The following is a 27,635-nucleotide window of genomic DNA, read 5'->3' on the forward strand; positions in this document are numbered from 1 at the left end:
GTTGTTGCACACTATAAACCCTCATCTTTGTAGCCCTAACTCACCATGTGCAGATTGGAACTCCTTGGATTCTTAGTTTGTCGAGAAAGGGGGCTGTTGGTAGCAAGCACCTCACTCAGATTTTCTGTAACAGCAACAAAAACTATCCCCAGCTGATTCCTGACTGATATAAACTTACTCAAATCTATTGGTCATGATATGACTTGATAAATCAATGCTGAAGATGCAAGGAAAGTACTTTCCTACACTCCAAACAAGCTGAAGTATGGGTCAGCCTCTTGTAATGTCCCCACTTTGAAATATAATTTAATAATAAAATTAAAATATAAAAAAAGAAAAAAAAAATATATATATATATATATATTAAAGAATATAATTAAATATAATTAAAATTTGATTATAGTTAATGAATGGTCAAAAGGCATGAAATGATAAGTTGTGACTCCCCCAAATATGGGGTATAAAAGGGACAAGAGAACCTCATTTGAGAGGGGGATAAATTGGAAATCAGAAGTGCACATTTGATTTAAATAAGAAGGGCAGAAATAATGAAGTGTTGCACTCTTTCAAAAGGTGCTAATGGTGAAAGGGTATGTCCCTTGCCAAAGGGCATGCATGATGAAGAGTAACCACTCCCTCAAATTGAGAGATATAAAGGGAAGGAATCAAGGCATCTAGTGTCACCACCATCGATTCGATCAGATCAGATCAGTACTGTTATTAAGTTACAGGCAGTAACGCCCTTGTTCTTGGAGGTATGCATGGGGATGTGTTTAATAAGTATGCTTAATATATGAAGCTCGATAATGTTATTATGCAGAATTAATAGTAATATTAATGTGGACTGCAATATGTATGATAGTCATACTTAATTTCATATGTATTCATAATATATAAGAAATTAGTATACTTATAGTCTAAATCATGTTATTATTGTCAATACTTAAGAAGATGGGAATGAGATGTTACAAAGAGGGGCAGTCTAAATCCAAGCAAAAGGTTAAGTCCTAAGATAGGGTGGGATCAGCAACCCATTAGCCTTGAGGGTATAGACCAGTGTTCCACGGGGATGCGTCCCCCCCCTTTTTGGGCGCGTCCCCCCATCAGAAACGTCTCGAGGATGGGGACGCGACGTCCCCCGCCACCACCACCCAAGCGCTGCCGAGACGCAGAGACGTCTTCGCGTGTCCTAGGGAGACGTGGAGACGTCTCCTGGGTGACGTCTGGGCATCTCCTTGGGAGACGTCTGGGCGTCTCCCCGTCTCTCGAGGGACGAGGAGATGCCCGGGCGTCTCCCGCATTCCCAAGCCAAAACAAACCAAAAAAAGCAATTTTTTAAAAACATGACTTTTGGGGGGATAAAGGGGTAACCCTAATTGGACGTGGGCCCCACCCTACCCCCCAAAACAACACAAAAGCATGTTTCTTGTAGATTTCACTCTCATTTTGGAAAACTGATTTTTTTTCCAGCAAGCTGAAGAGGAGGAAAAACTTGAAGAAGACTAATTGAAGGGGTGAGAAAAGTGATTGCAAGCGTGATAGGAGCTAGAAGAAGCAAGAAGAAGAGGAAGAAGAAGATTCTTCTACATTTTGGAGAGATTTTTCAAGCACAAGGCAGGGTTTTTCAACTTTTTCTTGTTTTTTTTTTTTATTTTCATTGTTCTATGTCATTTTTGGATTTTTTTTCCCTATTCATCTCAAGACTCAAAATGAGATTTGATGTTGAATCTTGAGGGCAAAATTCATCATTTTGCCCTCAAGATTCAACATCAAATCTCATTTTGAGATGAATAGGAAAAAAAATTAAAAATATATTGTTAAACTAGGCTGATTTTCATTTTCATTTTATTTTTATTTTGTGAAATGCAGTGTCAATTTCACAATGAGCTCCCAAGGCATGAGTGAAGATGACATGGAAATCCATTCTCATAGTGAGAATGATTCAGAATATGGACCTGAAAATGAGGGGGTTGACCATGGGGCTGATCCTAGAGCCCAATCTAGTTCTATGGCGAGTGCACCAGCTAGTACAAGTTGCCCTTCAGAGTTGTTGGCACCATATGCTAGGGGTCATTTTGATCCTAAGTCTCCTCTAAAATAGTTTGTTTCACGAATATCAGTACAAGGCACATCACATTCAAGTGGGGGAACAAGGAAGTGGAAGTGCAATATTTGTGACACAGAATGGTTCGGTAGCATTAGTAGGGTGAATGCATACTTTCTGTTTTGGAGAGGAAAAGGCGTGAAACATTGTAAGTTTTTGGAGGAAGCCAAAAATATACAGTACAGAATTGAGTTTAACAAGCTTTGGGGGGTTCCAGATGACAAAAATATTTCAATGCCTACTACTTTGTCTGCTAGGGCAGCACTTCAGGGCAACCAGAATGTGCTACATACTTCTCATGCTTCGCAGACGTGAGGAATGATGTTTGGACCTCCATCCACTTCCACTTCTACTGCCGCTAGGGCTGGGAAACGTAGGTTGTAGACACCACAGAGCAACCCCATTGCCGATATGTTTAATGTGCAGCTGAGAAATGAGATAGATGAATCCATTGGCAAGTTCTTCTTTCCCAATGGCATTCCATTTCATGTTACATGGTCTCCTTATTATAGGGAGATGATGGCTATGGTGGCCAAGGGAGGACCATCTTATGTGCCACCAGGGGAGACGAAAATGAGGACCTCGATCTTGGATAAATGCTATTCCAAGATCAATATTTTGATGGAGAAGATGAAGGCATGTTGGGTGGCATCGGGATGCAACATAGGGTATGGATGGGTGGACGGACATTAGCCATCATCCACTCACCAACGTCATGGTCACATGTGCAGAGGGCCCATACTTCCTTAGAGCAGTTGATTGTACAGGGCATCGTAAAGATGTTGATTTCCAGTTTCAGGTCCTCAGGGAGGCTATTGAGGGGGTTGGGCCACAAAATGTGGTCCAAGTAGTGACAGATGCAGCCCATGTGTGTAGAGCAGTAGAGAGACTCATTGAGGCAGCCTATAGACACATTTGGTGGACCCCATGTTGTGTGCATGCCATGAACAATGCACTCAAGGACATGGGGAAGATAGACTGGATTAGAGGAGTGGTCACCGATGCGAGAGATGTGCAGATGTTTATCTGCAACCACCACACTTCACATGCACTCTTCAGGACCTTCGCGAAGAAGGAATTCTTGAAACCAGTTGAGACTAGATATGCATCCTATTTCATTCTCTTGGAGAGAATGATTGAGTTGCAAGAGGCATTGCAACTCATGGTTATGACTAATGAGTGGAATAGGTGGGCTGAGGCCAAGACAGAGCGGGGGAGAAGGGTGAAGGAGATAGTGAAGAGTGATGTGTTTTGGACTGATGCGAAATACATTGTCTCCATCATTTCTCCAGTATTCCAGGTGATCAGATATGGGGATGGGGATGCACCTAACCTTGGAGAGGTGTATGAGTGCATTGACTCTATGCTTGACCAAATGAGGGTTGTTGTGCGAGTGAAGGACCCCTCTTTAGCATTCTACAATGAGCAAATCCTGCCTATCATTCAGCGTAGATGGGACAAGTTGAACACTCCTTTGCATATGGCTGCCTTTGCCTTGAATCCTAAGTGGTACACGGCTAGACCGGGTAGATAACACCGATTCAGGATGATGAGGTGAAGGCGAGTTTCTTTAGGTGCATAGAGAAGATGTTTGATTCCAGAGATGTCGGCACAATGTGCACTGAGTGGGGAAGATTTGCCACTCTTAGAGGTTATTCAGAAGCAGCAAAGATGGATATAGACACTATGGCACAGGAGGACCCACTTTTGTGGTGGAATCGTCATGGCCCGAAATCTTTGACCACCACTCTAGCCATCCGTTTGCTTTCCCAAGTTTCTAGTTCTTCATCTACTGAGAGGAACTGGTCTACATATAGCTTCATCCACTCTCTTAAGAGGAACGGACTTACCTCTAAGAGAACAAAGAAGCTTGTGGCTGTACATAGTGCTTTGCGTCTCATGGACTGCATGTCACTCGTGTACAAGGAGAGTCCAGCGGCACGATGGGATGTAGAGCCAGAGGAGCCTTATAGATTGATGAGGATGATCCTACCACTTCAGATACAAGGCTAGTTGGTGTGAGCTTGAGGGACCTTGATCTTCAGGAGTCCAACAGTTCTAGTGAGGAGGAGTTCGCAGATGATTAGAGGCCTCCATTAGCTACATTTTGAGTTTTGTCATTTTGTCTTTGACTCTAGTCTCTTTTGTAATGTTATTGCTACACGTATTTGTATTTGGCTACTCATTGTAATGATGAATCATGTAATCATCTTTATTATTATAGACTTTGCAATGGCATCAGTTATTCGTATTTTCGTTTTCCTTTTTCGATATTCATATGATAGAAATGAGAAATCTCCAGTTTGGCAATTTCATTTGTCAAATTTTATTTAGCATTTAGCAATTAGTATTACTAATCTAAGTAATCTTGGTATTTCCTATAGTTTCATTTGAAATCTAATTCTTATACTGTTATATTGTTACACATCTTTTCAAAACTAGTTTTTCAAGTACTATATGTATATGTATAAGTATATGAGCACCACCACCCCGCCACCCCACCGCCGTCATCCCCCCGTCGTCCCCAAATTTAGGCCCTTGGTCCCCCCGTCCCGGAAACGCGTCCCCCCATCCCCAACGCCCGTGGAACACTGGTATAGACCCAAGATAGGTAAGGGCTTGGATCTGTAAACTTTGAGGGAACCTATTGTATTTGGTCTCTAAGCGCTTTGGTAACATACATAAACCCTTCTCCCTTAAAACTGAAGTAGTAGTGGGGTTTGATATCTATATTAAGAACTATGAATAATGAAATTAATCATCTAATGAGGAAGATAAATAAGCACTTGTTAATAACATAAATTGAAGAATAACAATGATTGGCTTCATGATTAGTCTCTCAATCAATTTTAGTATATTGAAATGGATTAATTATGTTAATCAGGTAGGGGACATTACACCTCTCGAGCAAGTAGCTCCTTCATATTTCAACCAACAAGAAGTCTTCTAGAACTGATTTCTTTGTAGCCCAACTGAGATCCTTGAGGTAGAATCTCCTTGCACACTTGGCTGGTCTCTCACAGCTGCAATTGTGTAAGAACAATGGAGGTTTCCATCTCCAAACTCTTCAAAACCCTAAGGTTGATAAGCTCCACAAGGAGGCGGAAATAATTATCAACAAAAACATGAATAAGAAATGAGTCTCCAATGACCTTTAAAAACCTTTCCTCAAGTTGTCTAATTAGGGTTGAAACCCTAACACCTCAATCAAATTTAATGAATTAAATAATAGTTACTTTATCCTCATAACAATTCTCCCACTTAGGACGTACACTTTATGTTATATGTTTTCTCCACTTATACCAACCTTTTATCTCTCTCTTCGCCATTCACTCTCTCACTAGGAATAGGTACATAGGAAAGGTTAAACTTAATATTATAAATATGTTTTAAGTGACACAAGGAGAGATTATAAAATTCTATGCATCAACTTTAATATCTCTTTTACCTGGCAAGGCAGCACCTCACTCTCTCTCTAGACTCATGTATGCCTTTGAAGGAGAGATTATAGGTTTTAATGCAGTTTTGGACTAGCAACTTGGAGATAACAATACTGTCGACTGATTCCACCCATGTTTACTCTAAAGTGCCCTTTGAAATAGGAGAAAATCACGAGTCTAGTGCCCTCTGCCCGTCCTTATCACTCTACGAGGACTTCATTGATATGTAAAGCATTTTGCTAAACCAGGTTACTTGTTTTTTAATCAAATTTTGAAGTTACAGCTTTGTAGTAAAATCTGGAATTTATTGCTGTATGAGGCTACTTCATGATTTTACTTAATTACATTTCTAGTTGATAAGAACTTCTGGGTATTTGATAAATTGAGTACTGAAGCTGTCTTAAGTATATTCGTTGCAAGTTCTTTTAAAAATAAGAAAAAAAAAAAACACTATAGTTTGCAGTTTACAATGTTCCCAACTTTAGGGTGGGAAATTACATGATACTTGAAGTTCATAAGTATTCAGAGTTGACCTTGCTTTTTGGTCTATGATATGTATTAAATTTTAATTTTGATTTATGTATGATGGAAATCAGTAGTATGCTCTACAAATTCAGTAATATGTCTGTTTTTTAAGAATATTTTTAAAAATTTATGTATTTTCAAATGTTCAAATAAATTTGCCAAGATATTTCTAAGTTTTTCCTCAAGTTTTTACCAGGCCCTGATTTTATCAAAAATTTAGGCCTGCCAAGTAGTTGCAGAGTCCTCATTTTCTAAAAATTTTAGGCATGCCAAGTAGTTGCTGAGTCCAAGGTTTTCAAATATGAATAATATGTCAAACTTGAGAGTATCCTTGGAAGACTAGATACCAATTAATTTTATTATGAATATATTGTAAGCCTATCACATAAAGCAATCTATCTTATTGAGCATAAGAGTATCAAGCCAAATTCCACTTGTGCAACGCCCCAAAGAGATTATTTTGACTTTTATAATTCAACCTATAGCTTGAAGATGACAAGTCAGGTCATAGAGCGATCTAAAAAGATAGGCCTAATCTCATCTGCTGATTGCATACCTGCTCAATTAGCAAGAAACTCCATCAAAGCATATCCTCAGTGGTAGAAATTTTAAAGGCTTTTCTAATCCACCAGACATGAAAGCATGCTTGGAAGTCCAGTTATCAACTAATGTTTTCACAACTGCAATGAGAATTCATCACCAAGAGCAACCTATCTAAAAGAACCTGATATTATTGGACAACAGTTTCCTTGTGTAATGCCTTCAAACAACTATTTTGAAATTTATTCCTCAGTTTTAAGAAACCCGTTGAGCTTAATTGAGCCTTCTTAATAGCAATTTCTAATATCGGTTACAAAAGCAAAATTTTGAATAGTTGCAGGTACCCTGTCTTCTCAACTCACACTTGCATCCTCACTGCTCAAGATGATGTCTATGCTCACTAACAAAGATATTTCTGCCTCTATGATGTCCATGTCATGAGAAGAAATAATGGACTGAAAACCATTTCAACATTATTTTCACATATCCCAAAATGAACAAACTGCTTACAATGCTATATTGTGCTGAAGCATCTGATTCAAAAGGAAAATTGAGAATTGTACCCTGTAGAATCTGAATCCCTAAAATCTATTATACACATGACAAGTGACATCTAGAAGTTTCATACAGGCCACTAGACATATGGGTGAAGATCTCAAACAATGAAGTCGTGAACACTAAACATGATCCAAAAATTTGTATGTAGTTGACATTTGGACATGCCATTCTAGCTTAGAAATTTGCCGGGAAGCCCAATAGTAGAGTTCACCATTAAATCTGTAAATAGAAATGTCTTTGAACAGTGGCTTACTTGTGTCATTCTTACATAGGCTTTTTACTAGTATGAGACATCTTGGAATCTTCGTTGGTGGATGAGACAAGTTCTGGATTTGTTTCGGTTCAATCAGGACCTCATAAATGAAGCTATTTTACACGGGCAAAATGAATGGGTAAATGGAATCAAAAGTTGGATTTGACTGCATATTTGTATGGCCCTTGAGAAATAGTGCATGTTAAAAAAAACATCTAATTTCAAGTCTGGATGCAAAAGTTTTGGCCTTTGGAAGAAGTAGGCAAAAATGGCTAAATCAAGAATTCACCCCTGGTATGGGAATCAAGAGGGAGTTAGGTTACACCTTCTTCATGCCTGGGAGAGTAAGAAGACTCTTCATTTGGCATTGTTGGAGCCATAAGGAGGATATTTCTCTAGATAAACATGTAACTTTGTAGTTTTGTGTGTGTGCTTACCTATTTTCTACATTGCTGATGCTTTATATCTACGTTCAAATGATTTGCATAAGTTAAAGTGGGTTGTATGCAAGTTATAGTGTGTTTTGGGTGTTGCATCAATCGGATCTATTGTTGATGAGCTTGTGTGCAGAATGATGTTATGAAACTCGAACTTGCCTCAGTCTTAACAAGCTGATTTTGGACTCGGACTCAGCACAAACTCAGCAAGACTTGGCAAATTGAAAAACCCAAGAAATTCAGAGATTTTCAAGGATTTAAAACTTGTTTCATGCACGCTTTGATAAATAAACCTTAAAGACATAATAGCCTCATCAAATAGAAGCTACTTTGATCACATATACAAGTATACATCGATAAAATAACTATAAACACAAATTTTAGCTGAAAGAAATAACACACTTAGATATTTAAATATTGTCAAATGTATACAAAATTCATGGAATATGAAATCCATTGCATCAAAACAAACATTAAAACTAAAATTATAAGTCTATGGCTCAAAAGAGGTTGCATTACTCATCCCAACACCACAACAAGTCATGCGATGGCGTCTAAGATAGGTCTTGGACGATGATGTAGCCATGATATTTGCTTGTGTCTCAATGACTGGTGTGTATATTCAAATGTGGAATTTATTACTATTTTTTTCTTGAAGCCTTCAAGACTACATGTCTTGTTGACAAGCTCGTTAACAAAGAGGAATGATCAAGTAAAAGATAAATGGTTATGTTCTATTTTGACCTTAGCTAGAATACTAATAGATGGGATTCTTCTATGAATTGTCTATGAAAGACATGATTGATACATTTTGCATTATGAAAATGGCATTTCTTGCCAACTATGACTTAACTTGTATTCAGCAATACAAAGACATAGCATGCCAACTTTGTCTACGGCAGTCCCTGTATACTAGGCAAGTCCAATGTATGAAACAAGATAATCCTTGATAGTGACTTTGATTGTGAAGATCCTAATATTTGCAACAAGGGATATATATTTTGTAGATTTTATGATCATAATTTATCATTGGCCTATTACTTGCTTAGACTTATAGTAAAATAGCCGAATCTTTGCATCCAAACTCGCCAAGACTCAACAAGTCTGGCAAGTCCACCAAACTTGGCGATTCTAGTGAGATTCGGTATGCGAGTCTCAGACTCAATGAGGGTGCCTTGCAAAGTTTGGGTGTCTCATTTCTATAAACTGCAGAATATCATCCCTATTTATGGAAAAAACCATTATTGAAACTTGAAACAAAAAGAAACTTTGTGCCCATATAGCTCTAGGATCCAGATATATAATATAATTGCTTCCACAACAACTCTCAAAAGCATGCATAAGGACCCCAATAAATTATTCCTCAAGGAATAGCAATAATTTTGGAATTGAAAAAAAAGATGTTTGAGGAAATTAAAGGGAGCTTGGATGTCTTTAACCATATGAAACAATATGTACACAATTGATACAGAATACATATGAATGGACCTATAAATGAAAGTTTTGCCAATACAGTAGGTCAATCTATAATGCATTCAAGATTACATTAATTTTTTCAGTAGTGTGGCACCAAATCAATCTACAGTGATATGAGCCCTTTGCTGCAGACAAATCAATAGTGATCAATATGTTCAGGAAAAAAAATTTTAAAATCACGTCATCACAATGAATTGCATATTACCTTCCATGCAGGCATACTACATTTGATTTTTGTGATTATGCATTAGATGACCTAAACATATTACTAAGGCCTGTTCTGTATACACAGCAAACTGATATTAAAACTTGAGTTTTAACTACTTTTTTGGAGCACATTTTTTAGTTTTACATATTAGCTTCACTCTAAGAAAAATACAACCTAATTGCACATTTAAGCATATTGATACAACCAAGCTAAGAGAAATACAACCTAATTGCATATTTATGCATATTGATACAACCAAGCTAAAGGGCAAACAATCACCCTATAAATGTAGGATAAAAAAGTAAATAGTACAAACAAGTCTAATAGGTAGAAGAAAGCAGCTTGACACATCTACATTGTAAGTCGAAGATTGGTAGGAATATCAGAAAATAAGATTAGAAAATATACACAATCCAATTGCCAGGATAGTATATTTATTTATTAAACAGCACTAAACTTCCTACAATCACTCAATACAAGTGTGCTTCCCAAGAATCAAAGTTATACCGAAATTCAAATTATCAAAGGTATACCAAACAGGTAAAAGATGAACTTGCCTCAAACAACATAGTCAAAGGATCTCTCTTCTGATCTGGTTGTTTTCTTCTCCTCCCGAAACTGGATTGGGAGCTTTTTGATTCTGATTCAATTGCATAGCTTGTTCTTTCTAATATATCTTCTAAAAACAGCTCTTTGACAGGAAAAGTGAAACCCTAGTGTACAAGGAAAACATTAACACACTATGAGATTTATGGAACATATCACACAAAAAGCTAATAAGCAGGCAACAAAATAAAGATCATACAGAAACAACTAAATCACAATGAAACTATGAGTGAAAGATTTGCATTTTAACATACTGGTATATGCATCATTGGCGCATTTCCAAAATACTTTGAGAATAGTTCTGCATTAATAGTTGCACTCATTAAAATAACCCGTAGATCAGGACGACGAGGAAGAAGGTCTCGCAAGATTATTATTAAGAAGTCTTCGTTCATTCCTCGCTCATGGATTTCATCCACTATTACATGACTAACACCTTTTAAATCTGGTTCATCAATCTGGTAGTGCAACAGTACAATAAATATCAGAAAAGGTACAGAAAGTCATCACATTTGTTATAAACAATATCAAACCATTAGAAAAGCCAATAAAAACCTCTATTATGAAATAAAATTATACAAAAATTTAGTGGTTGCTCTGTGTCTGTATGAATAACAGTGTGATGAACTATGCATATGGATGGATGGGTGTGTCAATGCTTTATAAGAATTAATGTAGCTATCAAAGAAATTTGTTGCATGCCAATGTGTATGGATGCAAAGATGTTTCAAAATTCAGACTCATCCATGTGAAGAAATATGTTGGATGCCCATACACATTAAAGAGCAAAGAGAAAACGTAAGACACAGAATGATAGTCTATGAAAGCCCTATCCATCTAAGTATTGCACAACAGCATATGCATTTGCTACATTTAACTTCCATATCTCCTGTATTTCCCTTTCTTTATCATCAAAGCCTTTGACCAGCTCAATCAGCTGAACAATCTTAGGCAAAGACGTCAATGTTCTTCAATAACTTAACTAACACTACAACATGCAATAATATCTGATATTAAAGCCCTTGTTACTGTATGTTTGATGTAACTCCATAGCGTCTACCTGTTTTTCTGAATATAACAGCATTTACAACTTCTAGTATTTTCTTATGTCAATGGAATCAATAATATATATCTAGGTCACGACCAGAATTTGGAATTATCTTTATCTTTTGAAATGGTAAAGGTCTGTCATTTGATTCAGGAGTAATCCCCAGAGAAATGTAACACATGAGCAAACATGAGGCCTAATATAATGAGGGATGACACACAAAAACAAGTATTAAGACAAAGTGATAAACCAAGTCCACTGCCTATGCTTGCAAATATTAAAAGACCATGTCAATAGTTCTAACATAGTCATGCAAGATAGGGCATCAGAATTAAACCTACATACAGGATCGAAACCAGATAAATATATTGCAGTCTCTTCACTTTCAGCCAGCCACACAAGTTAAAGGTCAGAGTTTCACAGTCCAAGGCTAATAAGTCGATTCCCCTAGGCAACGGGTAACATGTCTCACATGGTAATGATAGATCATAGTTTACAAATTTACTTACGGGAATTTTTCTTGGGCAAGTATTTGGCATGTTTACGCAGGTATATGCAGATAAGCTCGTAGTGTGTTTTCGCACCAAACTCGTAGTAATGATAGATCATAGTTTACAAACTTATCAAGTACTCAAAGGAATTTTTCTTGGGCAAGTATTTGCCATGTTTACATGCATGCACATGCAGAAGAGTTCCCAGTGTGTTTTGACACAGAAATCATCAGCAAGTCTGATGCCAAAACTTGTTGGACGCAAGATTCACAAAGGGGCATGCAAAAAACAAAGAAACTACAATTAAAAAAAAAAAAATTGAGCACCCACACCTGTGCATCTTCCTTACACAGCATTTTTTGCATCTTTGGAGTATCCTCAGACATTAAGTGAATTGGAGTGGATTTGAAGAGCAGATATGAGAAATTTCAGGTTTACAAATTTATTCTTTTTTCAATACAGTAAATTTGTTCTAGAATGTTAATATTAAGTTTGTAAACATTATTTATAATTCAATGTGCAAGGAGTTTAATTTATGGGGATTTTATTGCTGATTTATGCACTTTTTAATGATATCACTGGTTTTTCCCCCAAACAAAGGGTTTTACGATTGAAAACCAAAACAATGTTATTTTGGTTAAATTAATTAACATCATTGTTATTTGATTACTGCACAATGTTTTCCAAGCTGCTTTTCTAAACCATGTTTTTTTGTATTTAAACACGTAGATCAGATACAATGGCATCTAGCACTGCATCAAACTGATGCAAGAGGGAGGATTCACATCAACACAATAGATTGATTTTTGTAACCCTTTAACCATATCAATGTACTAGGACAGAATCTGCCACTTGAGAATAGTCCTTAATAACTTTCACTAGAGACATAATTAAGCCAATCACTTCGGTGAAATTTAAGAAAACCTAAATACAAATATTTCCTCCAAGTTATAGCCAAATCCAACGGTTAAAACAAAAGTTATAATACTTTTTCCAAAACTGCTAGCCCTAGGTAGGGTTCCAAGCAACCTGCACCAAATTGCTTATAACTTTTGAAAGACTTAATGAAATTGAGCCAAAACACCTTTAGATTAAACTAGAATCATTTGTTAAACTTTTCCAATTGGTTTGAGGGATTTTATTGTACCAACAATTTCCATACCACAAATTTTGTAGACTGTTATCTTCACAAAAAACTGTCAAACTGGACAGCCTTCACCAAAATCGCCATATCTTACACATAAACTCAATAAAATTTAATGAGACAAAAAGATTTGGAAACTAAAAACAAATATCTTTCCATCCATATATTATAGTCCTCAATATGAGACCATTAAAGGGCCGTAAAATAGCATGTTTCAAACTGTAAATTCTGAAAACTTCAAAAAAAACAATGTAAGGATGCTACAAAAATAAATTCCTTCTTTATTCCATCCTTCTCCAACCTTCAAAAACCTTCAACAACTCATGGAATTCGTGTTGGAGGCCATATTTATGTCTTTTCCAACCAACAATGATCAATTACAACTGACTTTTAAATGACTTGACCCTTCACCTTCCACATACAACCAAAAATGCAAATACATTTTGCATTTGACAACATGACAACTTTTTACAATATTTTCCATGTAACCCACAAATGACCTCCTAAGACTCAAACTCAATACAAATAAGTCCAAAATGGTCTAAAAGACCTCGTTACATTATCAAAACACAATGCTAAAGCCAAATTTACAAAATTGCCTCCTGGATGCATAAAGTCCATCAGGTGCTCCTGCACCACAAACTAAGCATTGGGTTAGTCAAAGCTGTCCCAATGGAAGCCATGACTCCACATGTAAATATGTTGTAATAGGAGCAATATCAGGAAGTGTGATTTGCCTCTTATGCTCAAACAAGCTTAATGCAACCACCAACCATCTCAAGTACCATATTACATGCATTTCTGAATAAGATGTCAGGCCATGTGAAAAAGTAATAGAAGCAACAAAACAAGAGATAAGGCATAGCGGCAGCCACTAGTTCTAACATGCCAACAAATACAAAGGTAGATATCTCTAGCATTCTGAGCTCTAGTCATGGTCCATGAATGAGGCTCATCCTTCTCATCTAGTTCAAGCAAAACCCAATCATAAGGATTTTTTGCACCTAGAAATGTACCTAGAGCCAACCTTTGTTGCAAGGTATAGAGAGGAACAAGAAGGCAAATTCGACATGTGTGAGTTTTTGGTTTCACAACAAAATTCCCTTTAACATGGTGAAGAGCTCATATTGAGGAATTTGGTGACAACGTCAATAGTAGTCAGGAAGGGTAGAAGGTGCCCTCTCCAAGAGATTAAGTGGGAAATTTCTCTAAAATGATATTGTTCTTGAAGAATAAAAGAGGCAATGGTGAAATTTTGGATGCACCATTCTTTCATATGGAAGGACCACTGAAAGGAATCACACCATCATCAATTTTTTTGCAGCTTCAAAAGGCTAGATGGTTTTGCTGAATTCAGTTCATGTCCCTACCAAAATAAAGAATGTACACACTTTGAAACTAAGATTGGAAAAGGTTGGTTTTAAGTTGGGAATAGGAAAAATGTAGTAAATTATATTAATGTTCACAGATGGCCAAAAGTAGGTCTATGGAACACCCATATAAGTGTTCAATAAACTAGTACAAAAATCCAAGAAGAGGGAACATGAACCCTAAAGAACAAATGTTAAGGAAAACAAGAGTTCATCAAATATCTCTATTCATGTTTAAAATAGTGAAGTCACCAGTGCCAGCATTGATCACTATGAAAGAAGTGATAAAAGATTTGATAATGCTCATTGAGGAGTGTCGAGGGCCACAAGGGTCAAGAAAGGTACCCCAAGGATTACATCTAACATCCAAGGCCAAAGTAGCCCTTGTATTAGGGAAAAATCATGCATTGTTTATTTACCCCATGGGCTAGAAGTTGAACAAAGCGGAGTAGAGTTATGTCAACAGGAAGAAGCTAAATCGTGTGGTTAGAAAAAACAAGACCATGATATTGAGGAGGAACATGCCAAGACATAGCCTATGGCAAACTTCATCTCACAAGTCTATCCCCATCAATAAGAAAAGTAACAATATCAAAGGCCGTTTAAAATTGCTAATCTCCTAGATGTGTTCAAAGGAAGGTGAACAACATAGGGGCTCTAGAATCCTAGGAGACCTCTAGTAAGGAATTGTGTTGAAAGATGATGGCCTCCTAAAGATAAAGGACCAAATACTATTGATCCAAATACTTTAAGAACGTTGAGAGATTGTTGCCTAAGTCCCTTCGAGGCAATAGTTCTCATGATAATGGGGGTTCTGAAAACGGAATGCTCCTTGATGTCTACCTCCTAAGGGGAGCAAAGACAATAGATCTAATAAAGTTAAGGAATATGGTGATCTATCTTAACCTATAACAAGTGGTAACAAACCCTCATTTGGCCAAGGGGAAACCTCAAGCCATGTGACCAATGATGTTGAAGATAGTGAGGAGACCATAAAATGTTGTCCTCCACCTATAAGAAACGTTCAATGTAAAAAGCAAGCTTCAAGTTGAATAGCACAAGAGGGGAGGTCTAAGTGACTTGGATGTATTGCTTGTAGATGTCCCTTCAGCAACTTTGGCAATAATCTTCATCAAAGGAAGGAGCCAAGAGTAGCATCCGAGGAATACATGAAAGCAAGTAGTTTATCGATAGAGATGCCAATGGAACAAACGAGCAAGCTTGTCTCAAAGTACCAACAATGATAGCACCAAACTAGGACTGATGAAGCAATCCTCTCAAAAGAAGAAAGAGCCAAGAATAGATATCTATCACAACTAGAAGTAAAATCTCCTATAGAAGATGTGGCAGTTAAAATATTGCCTTGACAGAGACTGTAGTCACTTTTTAAACCCCTATGTGTTATATTGCTTTGATTTTCTTTTTGAGGACATAAGCAAAATTGATTGGATGAAACTAGTAATTGAAGATGAAAATACATCATCGAATATATTTATAATCATCATTGGATTCTTAACCTGATGAGAGATCGCGCCAAGGGAAAGAACTTGTGCAACCGAGTGTCGAAAAATTTGCAACTAACTTCCTAATTTTGCAATGGATTTGCACTTATTGGATGGGGATCGACAACTAATGGGACAACAAATGGGATTCCATCTGCAGGTCATTGATTTGTGTAACAATCAACTCTAAACCATAAATGCAATGGAGTACTAACTCAACCCAAGTTTTCCTACTCCAGTAGCTTCACAGTTCTTAATGGGAAGTTTCTAGAGAGACTCTCAATATGCATTGAGAGGATAATACCCAAGTTTGAGGTGGTGACCTCATTATTTTTGAGTTGCAAAATTACAAGCAAGCTAGGGGGAGGCTCATTTCTTTGACACAAAAAAAGCATAATAAGTTAACTCAACAAATGCTCAATGACTATGCAATACAATCTTTGACTTCACACAATGACTTAGATGATATTGATCCCTACAATGACTGAATTATGTAGGATAACGAGACCATATGTTCATAGAAGAAGACGTTGATTTTGAAAGGCAAGCTATAGAGAGTGTAGGTGCAAGAAAAGCAAAAGACTTTGGATAGGAATACATCATTGTAGATGATGTCCAACATGAAGCAAAGGAATAGTCACTACCAACAAGTACTAAGATGAAGTCATAGGCGCAACCTTCTAGTCTAAGTGAGCAGTTGCATCCAAGTGCAAGAACTATACCCTCTCCCTTTGTTTTCACTAGAATGAGGAAGAGGAATTTGTAAAATCTTGTAATTTGTAACTTGCCTAGATATGTAGTTTATGATGATGATTTTCAAAGACAATCATCTTAAATTCATAATAAATAACATATTTGAATGTTTGTCCAGAACACAAAGTAGATTGATATATACTATATATGCCACCAAATCTATTATCTCACATGATTAACACTTAAATCATCTCTCTACTTGACAGAAATGCTTTTTTTTATCTTCCTCGGGGAAGGAACAAAATACACATCTAAAATCACCCTTATGGGTGTAAATTATAACTATCTCAACTATTAGCAGCATAAAACAATTAAAAATTTGCTGATAAAAACTTAATATACTTGTCATTACAAAACACTTAAGTATAGAAATACCAACAAGGCAAAAAATAGTAACATTGGTAAGTCATTTACCAAACGCCTAAGTAATACTCCAGTGGTGCAAAATAGCAGCCGCGTTTGCATGGATCGCCTAGTCTCTAGCCGAATTTGATATCCAACTATCTCTCCCAAATTTTCACCTCTTTCAGAAGCCACACGAGCAGCCACAGACATTGCAGATATTCGACGGGGTTGAGTGCAAATTATGTTACACAGAGCACCATTAAGCGATTCTATCTGATCTTCAAGTATAAACTGAGGTAGCTGTGTGGTCTTACCGCAACCAGTCTCACCTGAAACCACAAGTACCTGCAAAGCATAGAACAACATAGAGGTAAAGGATACACAAAACCTCAGTATTATTTTTTTATATGTTTTAACTATCAATTCTAAAAAGAAGAAAAAGATTTTCTATCTATAAACAATGTTAATAAAATGTGAAACCAGTCTGCCTGAAACCACAAGTACCAGCAAGACCATAGAACAACAGAGAGGTAAAGGATATATGCATAAATTCAATATTAAATATGTACAACTTAAAGGACGTATGCATAATCTCAATATGAAGTTTGTAAGAGTTTTTAACTATCTAGATAAAAAAATTCCTGTCAGAAAACATTGTTAAGAAAATACAAGGCCTTTCCACTGGTCTGCTTTCATTGTAATCTTTTTTCCTCCATAACCAATTTTAAAAGCTAACTCCAATTATTGTGAAAATATTGACTCTAGAAGCTAAAGGTCTATGAAAAACTTTAAAGGCTAATGGTTTTTCAGAAGTTAAAATAATGTCCAAAGTCCTCAAGTTACTGGCACTTAAAACTAAAAACTATTGTAATCTTTTTTCCTCCAGAGACAATCTGAATGGCTAATCCCAACAGATAGTCAATACACTGGATGCTTCTAATTACAAGACAAAAAGAGCATCCAGGACCAAAATCAAATAGTGCAGGGAAAGTAGAATTGTGAAGAAAAACAATAATGCACACATAAAGGATAAACAGAAAACACAAATAAGAGGTAAGAGACAGAAATCCTATGAAAGTTTATTTTAGATCTTCATCAACAACTATGCATTCTTTTACAACCGTGTATTTTTATTTCCACTATTTGAGTGTCATCATGCATTACCATTTATTTGTCCCGCACATTATTAGCTTTACAGTATTGTCCAGTGATCTAATTTTTAATAATCTTTCCAGTGTTAGCAAAGTTAAAAATGTTGAAAACCTCATCCACAAAGGCCCTACCCACCTAAACTTCTCAAACACATCATCAGAACACATATCATGCAGTTTAGAAGTCTTCAAACCTCTTGTTTACCATCTTGTCTACTTGACAAGCAAGAATACTAGTGACAGTGAATAGTTCCCCTTTCTAATGCACTTGTATATTGAGAATCATCGCCAAAGAATCTTCTCCATGTTAGAATAATATTTATCTACTCTGTTAATGGTCAATAATCTATTTAGTTAGGTGATACTTTTGTAGTGTGTAGGTAGTTAGCTGGGTTAGTTGGCATATTAGATATCTACAGTATTTTATATGCCTATATATTGTAATTTGTTCTCAGTTAAAATTAACAAGTTTTTACCAATAAACCATCTCTGATTTTCACATGGTATCAGAGCTAGGGCACGGAACCTGTTTTTCTCAGAAAATCTGCACGTTTTTTAACGACCTAGGGTTTCTGCAACTTCGCCTCGGGTTTTGAGCATTTGTTTCAAGGCGAAAAAAAATTTCGATCGCAGATTCTTGGTGGGTTTTTTGAAACCTCAACTGGGTCACCATCAGATTTTTTTTTCGCCTAGGGTTTTGACCTCTATTTCAAAGCGAAAAATTTTTCTGGTTGCAGAATCGTTGTGGGTTTTTCGAGAGCTCAACTAGGTTGTCGTCAGATTTTTCTGGGTGCATCGTTTTCCGTGCCTCATTTTTTGAGCCCGCGAATTTGACCCTTCATTTTCAAAAAAATTATTCTGATTGCAGATTCTTTCTGGGTTTTTCGCAAGGATTTCTGGGTCTTCGTCATATTTCTCTGGGTCAATCGAAAATTTTACCTCGAAAACTATGCTAGGGTTTTGCGATTATCTCCTTCGTTTCAAGTCAGAAAAAAAAATTATTTGCAGAATCTTTGTGGGTTTTTCAAGATCTGAACTGGGTTGTCATCAGATTTTTCCGAGTCTTCCGTAAAATTTCTGCCTCGAAAACCCTCTGCCTTTGAATCCGTTCAGGGTTTCAGTTTCTGCCTTTGAATCCGACTTGCAGAATTTGTTTCTAAAAACCCTCTGTTTTCATCCTCTAGTTTTGTGCATTCATGCCTTCACCAATTCGACCTTGGGGTACGTGATGGCATCGCTAACGAACATTATGCTCGAAAGCAGCCAGAAGTTCAATGGCCACAACTACAACACCTGGAAGCAGCGTATGTTGACAATTTTTGAGTATCGATGTCTTGATGCAGTTGTTCTAGGCACGTCTCAATGTCCAGACACTGCCAGAAAAGATCAAGACAAATGGGATGAGCGCAACCAGGAAGCCGTCATGCTCATCAAACTCTCTATTACCGATGAGCAGCTACCTCAAGTACCGTCCGGCAAAACTGCGAATGAGATATAGGATCATTTGAAGAGTCTCCATGAAACCTCTAACAAGAGCAGAGCATTCTTTTTGAAGAACATGCTCTTTTCAATTATGATGGACGAAAGGACACCTCTGCAGGATCACTTGACCAAGATCAAGACATTCGTGACCAACTTGAGGCGATTGGTCGTACAATGGAGGAAGAGGACATGTTCGTCATCCTACTGAAGAGTTTGCCCAAATCTTATGAGCATTTCATTGAAACGCTCAATATCACTTCCATTGACATTGATTTGAAGTTTTCCGATCTTTGTAACAAGCTTTTATAGCAAGATCGCTGGCCCCAGCAATTTGGAAGCAGTACCAATTCCACCTCCACTGAGCAAGAGTTCTCTGCCAAATCTTCTGCTAAGAACAAAGGGAAGACTCAATCTTCTCAGTCGAAAGGCTTTGGTTCTTCTCAGGACAGCAAGAAGAAGAACGTTCAGTGCAATTATTGTCACAAGTTTGGTCACATGAAGGCCGAGTGTCGAATTCGATTGGCTTCTGAACAAAAGAAGCAGGGAGGGTCTCAACAAAAAGCAAATGTCACCAAACACTCTGAGCAAAAAGAATCTACTTTCTATGCTTTTATGGCCAAGAGAACAGCAAATCCAGTACACTCTTCTGCCTGGTATATTGATTCAGGAGCTTCACGGCATTTTACTCATCGTTGGGATTGGTTCGCGAAATTTGAACCATTTTTGGATTCAGTAATCTTCAGAGGAGGAGAAGAGTACACAATTGCTGGTAAGGGCACTGTCCAGATTCACTCAGGAGGTAGAAATTTAATTTTTCTTTATGTTTCCAAGCATGGAACATAACCTCCTCTCCGTCAGTCAGATCATGAGGCATTCTCCTCAATTAGATGTTGTCTTCAGTTCATCCATCTACAGTATTGTTGATAGGGAGACTCGTACTACAATCGCTATGGGAGTTGAGGATCATGGTCTGTATAGACTTGCTGATTCTGGTGATTCTCAGGAGCACGCTCTGGTTGCTCTGAGTACATCCATCAGAACACTTTGGCATCAGTGTTATGGGCACTTAAACGTGCACTATCTCTCTCAGTTATATCGGAAGGGTTTGGTTGTTGGTCTACCTGAGATCCAACCTCAAAATCATGGAGTTTGTGCAACATGTCAAGATGGGAAGCAGCATCGAACACCATTCTCGGCGAGCCTCCAAGGTCCTTCAGTTGGTTCACGCTGATGTATGTGGGCCATTGAACACTCCATCTGTTACTGATTGCAGGTACTTCTTGTTATTTGTTGACGATTTCAGTCGTAAAATGTGGGTATATTTTCTGAAAAAATAATTCAGATGTGTTCAGTACATTTAAGCAATTTAAGGCGTTAGTTGGGAAAGAATCTGGTTCTCAAATTGTCACTCTAAGGTCAAATAATGGGGGGGATTTTTGTTCCAGACTTCTCTACATTTTGTGCTACACATAGCACTAAGCGCCAACTCACCACACTATACACCCCTCAACAGAATGGTGTCGTTGAACTTAGGAATCGCACCATTACTAAAATGGCTCGTTCTATGATAGAGCATCGAAATGTTCCTAAGAAATACTAGGCTGAAGCAGTTTACACTGCAGTCTACCTTTTGAATCGGTCACCTACACATGTCAAAAAGACGACTCCTGAAGAAGCCTAGTTAGGACACAAGCCAAAAGTGGGCCATTTGAAAGTCTTTGGTTCTACGGCTCATGTATGGATTCCAGACGCTAAACGTGCTACACTGGATTCAAAGAGTCAAACACTTATGTTTATTGGTTACAGCGACAACCACAAGGCCTACAAGTTGATTGGTGTGGAGACAGATCGTCTGATTTTCAGTCGTGATGTTGTGGTTGATGAGACTACTGGTCCATTTATGCCTTCTAATACTCCTAATCTTGTGACTCTATCTATGAAGACTCCTAATGTTGGTGTTCGTCTTCCTCTTGGTTCCCATGATGAGAGGGCTTCAGAGCATTCTGACTCTGAAGATGAGGAATCTACTGATCCAGGACCACCTGTTTTTCCACAAGATTTGCATCCAGATGACTTTGTTCCGGAAACTCCAGGGGATGTTGTTCCTCCAATGCCAGATGTTGGTACTTCTATCCTCAGGCCTAAGTGGTGGGCCAAGACTATCGGAGATCTTCATAATGATGAGCTTATTGAGGGCAGATCCGCTCGCAAAAAGAGAAAGCAACAGAATACAGTCAATTTTGCACTTATGGCCAACATTCACAACATTCATGAGCCCCAGACATATTCCAAGGCTAAAGGCATTCCTGAGTGGGAAAAGGCTATGGAGACTAAATAGTAAAATACCATAGTCTTCTGAAGAATAACACTTGGGTTCTTTCTGATTTGCCTCCTGGGAAGAAACCTATCAGCTGTAAATGGGTTTACAAAGTCAAGAATCATGCAGATGGTACTTTAGATAAGTACAAGGCCAAATTGGTTGCTCGGGGTTTTACACAGCGGGAGGGCATTGACTACGAGGAGACTTTTGCTCCTACTGCCAAGATGAGTACCATTCTTCTTCTTCTCACCATTGCAGCTCAGTTTGGATGGAAACTTCACCAAATGGATGTTAAGAGTGCATTCCTCAACGGTGAGTTGTAGGAAGAAGTTTATATGACTCAACCCCTAGCTTCAAGGTTCCTGGTAAGGAACATCAAGTTTGCAGATTGGTAAAAGCCCTCAATGGCCTGAAGCAAGCCCCTCGGACTTGGTACTTCAAAATATATCAGTATTTGGTTGAACATGGTTTTCATCGCAGTCCCTCTAACACTAATCTGTATGTCAAACTCTCTGGTGATGATATCTTTTTTCTTGTTGTCTACGTGGATGACTTGATCATTACTAGAAATTCGCCACATTTGATTGCCACAATCAAACAGGACTTATGCCAAGCCTTTGACATGACAAATTTGGGGATTCTCCATTATTGCTTAGGTGTTGAAGTGTGGCAAACTGATGACAGTATCTTTATTTCACAGTCCAAGTATGCCCGCAGTTTGCTGGATAAGTTTCGAATGCAGGAGTGTAAACCTGCTTCCACATCTATGGAGAAAGGCCTGAAGTTATCAGCCAAATCTGATTCACCTACAGTAGATGAAACTAAATTCAGGCAACTAGTAGGCAGCCTCATCTACCTCACTGCCACTAGACCTAACATTTGTTTTGTCGTCAGCTACATCTCTCGCTTCATGACAGCCCCAAAAGATGATCATTGGATTGCAACGAAGCGAGTACTGCGATATGTGAAAGGCACTTCAGACTATGGCATTCTGCATACTAGGTGCAAAGATCCAAAGCTGATTGGGTATATTGACTCGAATTGGGCAGGATCAGTGGATGACAAAAAATCCACTTCTGGGTAAGTATTCACTTTGGGTACCGGTACCATCACTTGAAGCAACAAGAAGCAACAAGTCGTGGCTCTTTCCTTGACCGAAGCCGAATACTGGGGAACAGTCAAAGCCACATGTGAGGCAATTTGGCTTCGAAGGATGCTCTCTGCTATGCAGATGCCACAGACTGGTCCTTCTCCCTTGTATACGAATAATCAAGGGATGCTCAAACTGGCCAAAAATCCAGTCTTCCATGAACGTACCAAGCAATTCGACTCCGAAGGTTGCTCTCTGATATGCAAATGCCACAGACCGGTCCTTCTCCCTTGTATACTAATAATTAAGGGGTGCTCAAACTGGCCAAAATTCCAATCTTCCATGAACGTACCAAGCATGTCGAACTTCATTGTCACTACATCCACCAGCTGGTAGAAGACAGATCAGTTCAGTTGCAGTATGTTCCAACAGCAGATCAGACTGCAGATATCCTCACCAAGTCTCTTAGAAGACAGATCAATTCAGTTGCAGTATGTTCCAACAGCGGATCAGACTGCAGATATGCTCGTCAAGTCTCTGAACTCGGATAAGTTTGTAAAATTCAAGGGGCAACTTGGTGTTTTTGACAGATTGACCATTAACGGAGGGTGTTAGAATAATATTTATTTACTCTGTTAATGGTCAATAATGTATTTAGTTAGGTGATATCTTAAGTGCCTTTTGCAGTGTGTAGGTAGTTAGCTGGGTTAGTTGGCATATTAAATATCTACAGTATTTTATATGCCTATATATTGTAATTTGTTCTCAGTTAATATTAACAAGTTTTTACCAGTGAATCATCTCTGATTTTCACACTCCAAGGAGATGGTCATTGGTACCATTTCTGTTAGTGGACCAAAGAACAAAGGATTCTCAAATTGGGTAATCATTTGGAATACAAACAAGAATCGATATCATTAAACCATAAGTAATCCATATCAATGGTTCTGCATTCCAACAACAAACTAAAATCTACAGCAACAGAAGCAAGGAGCAACCAATTCCATCTGTACCAGTTTATCAACAATAGAGTGCTGTGTATGTTACAAGCACTAATGCTATAAAAGCTGACAATATTTTTTTCAAAAACAATATTGAAGAAACAATTAATAACCTATTGTATAAAACAGCTAAAATTTCAGTATTACTTAGGGCCAATTTTTCAATAACAGCAGCATCATCCAATCCTTTTATAATGTACAATTGCTAAAGTTTTAAAAAGCTGTCAAATTCTTTTCAAAAATAAAGTTAAGAAAAATTCAGTACCTGATTATTTGCCACAGCTTGTAGAAAATCATCTTTCTTCTCATAGGCAGGCAGTTTTTCTCTGAATGACTGCATAGCCTTAACAGATGAGCTATCCTACAAAAAAAGAACATGTAGGTCAGGCGGAAACTACTATAATGCATTCTATGTGGATGGACTTAATCTATTGCAACTTAATTTTTACTAAAGGAATGAAATGAATAGATCCATAAAGTTGTGATGCTAGTAGAAAGACCTTAAGGGCATGGGCATGTTGCCAATTGCGTAAATCAAGGCTTATTTTCTTCATTTCAGCGTCACACTTCATAGCTGAATTGGATTCCTGAGCGCTTGAAGTATATTCCGGCTTCAATTTATTTTGACTTGATGCCTCATCTATTCTCTCAGAATTACTGGTACCCTTGGCATCTTCCAGAAAATTTTCCACTCTACCCTCTGTAACTGTTGACATCCGGATCTGTCCATAACATAAACCAAATATTTACAACCTAAAGGTTTATATTGGAAAGAAAAATTATCACTGCTCATATAGATGAAAATATACCTCACGCTGTGCAGATCCATGCATCTCATCAAGATCTGCCCGATAATTTGGCAACGGAATCTTGCTTACAACAAGAACTTGGTTTCTCCCTTTATTGTATGCATGACTTTGGTTCACATATGCATACCAAATACATAAAGGTCAGAAAAAAATTAAAAGATATACAAATTAAGTATAATCTCATTGTTGAAATCAGCAGGTAGTGCATAGGCACCAGGATCATGATAACATCTAGCCAAGATAACAATTACTCTGAGTCTACCATTTAACAACATCTCAAAAGGAACATTTCAAATGTTATGGAAAAAGAAACTGTTCCCATACAATAATATAGCAACAAGTAACAATTTCTTCCACCAAGATATTAATTTCTCTTATTGGATCACAATTTAGAATATGAAAGTATCATGACATTTCCCACTCACAAGAAAAGTCCCACTTTCTGGGCCATGTCACTAAGAATACTAGCACCTTCTCTTCCATAATTACGCTTGATTACAATTTCCTGCTCATCTTGAAATTTGAACTCCTCTATTTTTTGCCACCACTCATTCTCATTTAGTTTTTCCACCTATACATAATACAGTAAGTTAGAAGACTTCTTTTAAAGCAAATTATATTCATCCAATAACAGTCTAATTGAATCAATTGAATGTAACTTTTCTTCCTACAAAAAAACCAAAGAAATAAAGAAAAGGTGTTAATAGGTTGGGATTACTCCATATTGTCAAATAATCAATAGGGGTTGGAGATCCCCAAGATAACAACTAAAGGAGCTGTTTTTGCTGGAAACATGGTGCTAAGACCAGTTGCAGAGGCTGTGCTTGCCAATCCAAGCTGATGTATAGGGTCAAGAAATCTAGAACTCCTTAAAGACTTATGACATAATTGGTCAAAGCATTCATACTTTTTAGTTCGTCACCGCATACAAAGTGACTTGATAGGAAGATGGTGTCAAACTTTCTCCATAGTAATTTAAGGGGCCAACTGATGCTTGTTAGCTTGTAGCAAGCCAATTTGGACCACATCACTCTTCTAGCATTCAATTTGGTCCCCTTTCCAGGATTCGCTGGTAAACAATTGGGTAAAACCGATAATTTTATAGACAGGGAACCTAAGGAATCATTAGCATATAACTTTCTCCATGGCAATTTACGGGGTTAAGGGATGCTTGGGAGATTGTGTCAAATCATATTTAACACTTTATTCTTCTAGCATCCAGCTTTTTGTCGTCTTGAATTTGCTGGTAAATATTAGCCAATAGTGAATATTTTATTGAAAGAATTATGGAACCATTAACCCCAACAATGGCACAACTGGCATCTTTTGAATTGATCCAAAAGGGTCTTTCAATACCTTTGTAGGTTACACCAGCCTTTCAAGTCCTTCATAAGTTGCAGGTTTACTCCCGTGTAGATTGAAAGTGAATTAGCACAAAAGCCCTCTACAACCACATGAAAAAAGATCTCTATGAATAGTCAGGTAAAAGGCAACTCTCACCACTCCTTCAATAGATGGTGGAGGTGATGAAGTTTGAAGTGCATTAACAAAGGAGATTCCAATCTATTCTGAAATTACAATTTTCTTTCAATCAGAAAGCTTTGGGGTTATCACAAGATTATAGATGCTCCATGAAGGATTGGAGATCTAGACAAGGATTCAAAAATCTAGTGTGATAAATTCTGCTAGCAATCTTTATCATAGAGATGAGCATTTGATTATGACTTGTTATAATTACCATTAGGAGTTATATTGCCTTATTGCATCCAATTGAGTACTCGTGCCAGAATCAGGAAATTTGAGAATTTTCATTTTCTAAATGTACTCGTTTATTTATAGAAAACCTGAAAAAGAAAACTATTAGACCAGTTGTGAAATGCAAGTTTTTCTTATATATGTTACATTGCATGATATCATCCAATTTATTATTGTGATAATTGATAATAATTGGCACTATTCTACAAAGACATGTTCCCCCTCCCCCAAAAGAAATTAAAAATCTCCATGTATCCAAGATGGGTACATTTCCAAGGTGCGAGGACTTGGGGAAACGTCCCCCCGCCACACTGCCACCTCCACCAAGTTGCCAAGGAAAATTGTGATAGAATTGTGAAACAAAAAAATTGTGATAAAACTATGAAAATGACATTCATTATGAAGGTCTCTGAGATTTTGGATTCCTTATTTGTGTTTGTTAGCAGGGGACTTGCCCCTTGTGCCTGTGAGAGGTGCTGCCCCCAAAGCTCGCGAGGGGCGCTGCCCCTCAACTCCACTAGGGGCTCTGCCCCCATATCCCCGCAAGTGGCATTACCCCTTGACACCACTAGGAGGTCTACCCCAAAACCCGTGCAAGGGGTGCTACCCCTTGATCCCATTGGAAGATCTACCCCCAAACCTCCACCCACAATTGTTAATGATCAATACAATCATTGCCATGTTTTTAATGTTCATTTACAATTCTTATACTTATTCTTGATTTGCTCTCAAAATTCCAAACCTCTGCCCACCATTAATAATGTTCAATACAATCATTGTCATGTTTTTAGCGTTTATCAGTTTTAACTTTACATAGCGTGCCAAAGTTTCATTTGCAATTCTTATACTTATTCCTTACACATCTTTTTATAACAAATTTTTCACATACTATATGTATTTGCGCCACCCCTTCACTGCCCCACCTTCCCCCACCAATGCACCCCCACCATCCCCAAAATAAGGCCCTTGGTCCCTATAATCTACACTTTTATTTGATTAAAATAAGGGTTTATCTCTTGATGATATATTTTTGGAGTAATCTGTATCCCTTGTTTTAGTTATATCATGTCCTTGGACTTAGTTGCAGCGAATGTTCTAGGCACCCTATTGTGCTTTCCTATCCAATCTCTGCAATGGTTGGTTGTTAGAAGTGAATTAAAGAATGGAAGCAAACATGTATGGGTTAGTAAGTAGACACAAGTAGGGAGGGCTGGGATGACTTCCCCT

The 27,635-nt window shown here is 37.6% G+C and overlaps 1 protein-coding gene across 1 annotated transcript in view; it reads right to left on the reverse strand.

Annotated features, from left to right (window-relative positions):
- Positions 1 to 27,635, reverse strand: part of LOC131051274 (DExH-box ATP-dependent RNA helicase DExH1) — a 108,981-nt gene that overhangs the window by 48,992 nt on the left and 32,354 nt on the right. The window contains exons 2-8 of the mRNA XM_057985706.2: positions 25,079 to 25,224; positions 24,654 to 24,759; positions 24,345 to 24,566; positions 24,110 to 24,205; positions 16,870 to 17,145; positions 10,402 to 10,605; positions 10,099 to 10,254 (exon numbers count right to left, since the gene is read on the reverse strand). Of these exons, the coding sequence (XP_057841689.1) occupies positions 10,099 to 10,254; positions 10,402 to 10,605; positions 16,870 to 17,145; positions 24,110 to 24,205; positions 24,345 to 24,566; positions 24,654 to 24,759; positions 25,079 to 25,224 (1,206 nt within the window). The remainder of the gene's footprint in view (positions 1 to 10,098; positions 10,255 to 10,401; positions 10,606 to 16,869; positions 17,146 to 24,109; positions 24,206 to 24,344; positions 24,567 to 24,653; positions 24,760 to 25,078; positions 25,225 to 27,635) is intronic.

Source organism: Cryptomeria japonica, chromosome 9 (genome assembly GCF_030272615.1).
Source record: "Cryptomeria japonica chromosome 9, Sugi_1.0, whole genome shotgun sequence".
Lineage (NCBI taxonomy): Eukaryota > Viridiplantae > Streptophyta > Pinopsida > Cupressales > Cupressaceae > Cryptomeria > Cryptomeria japonica.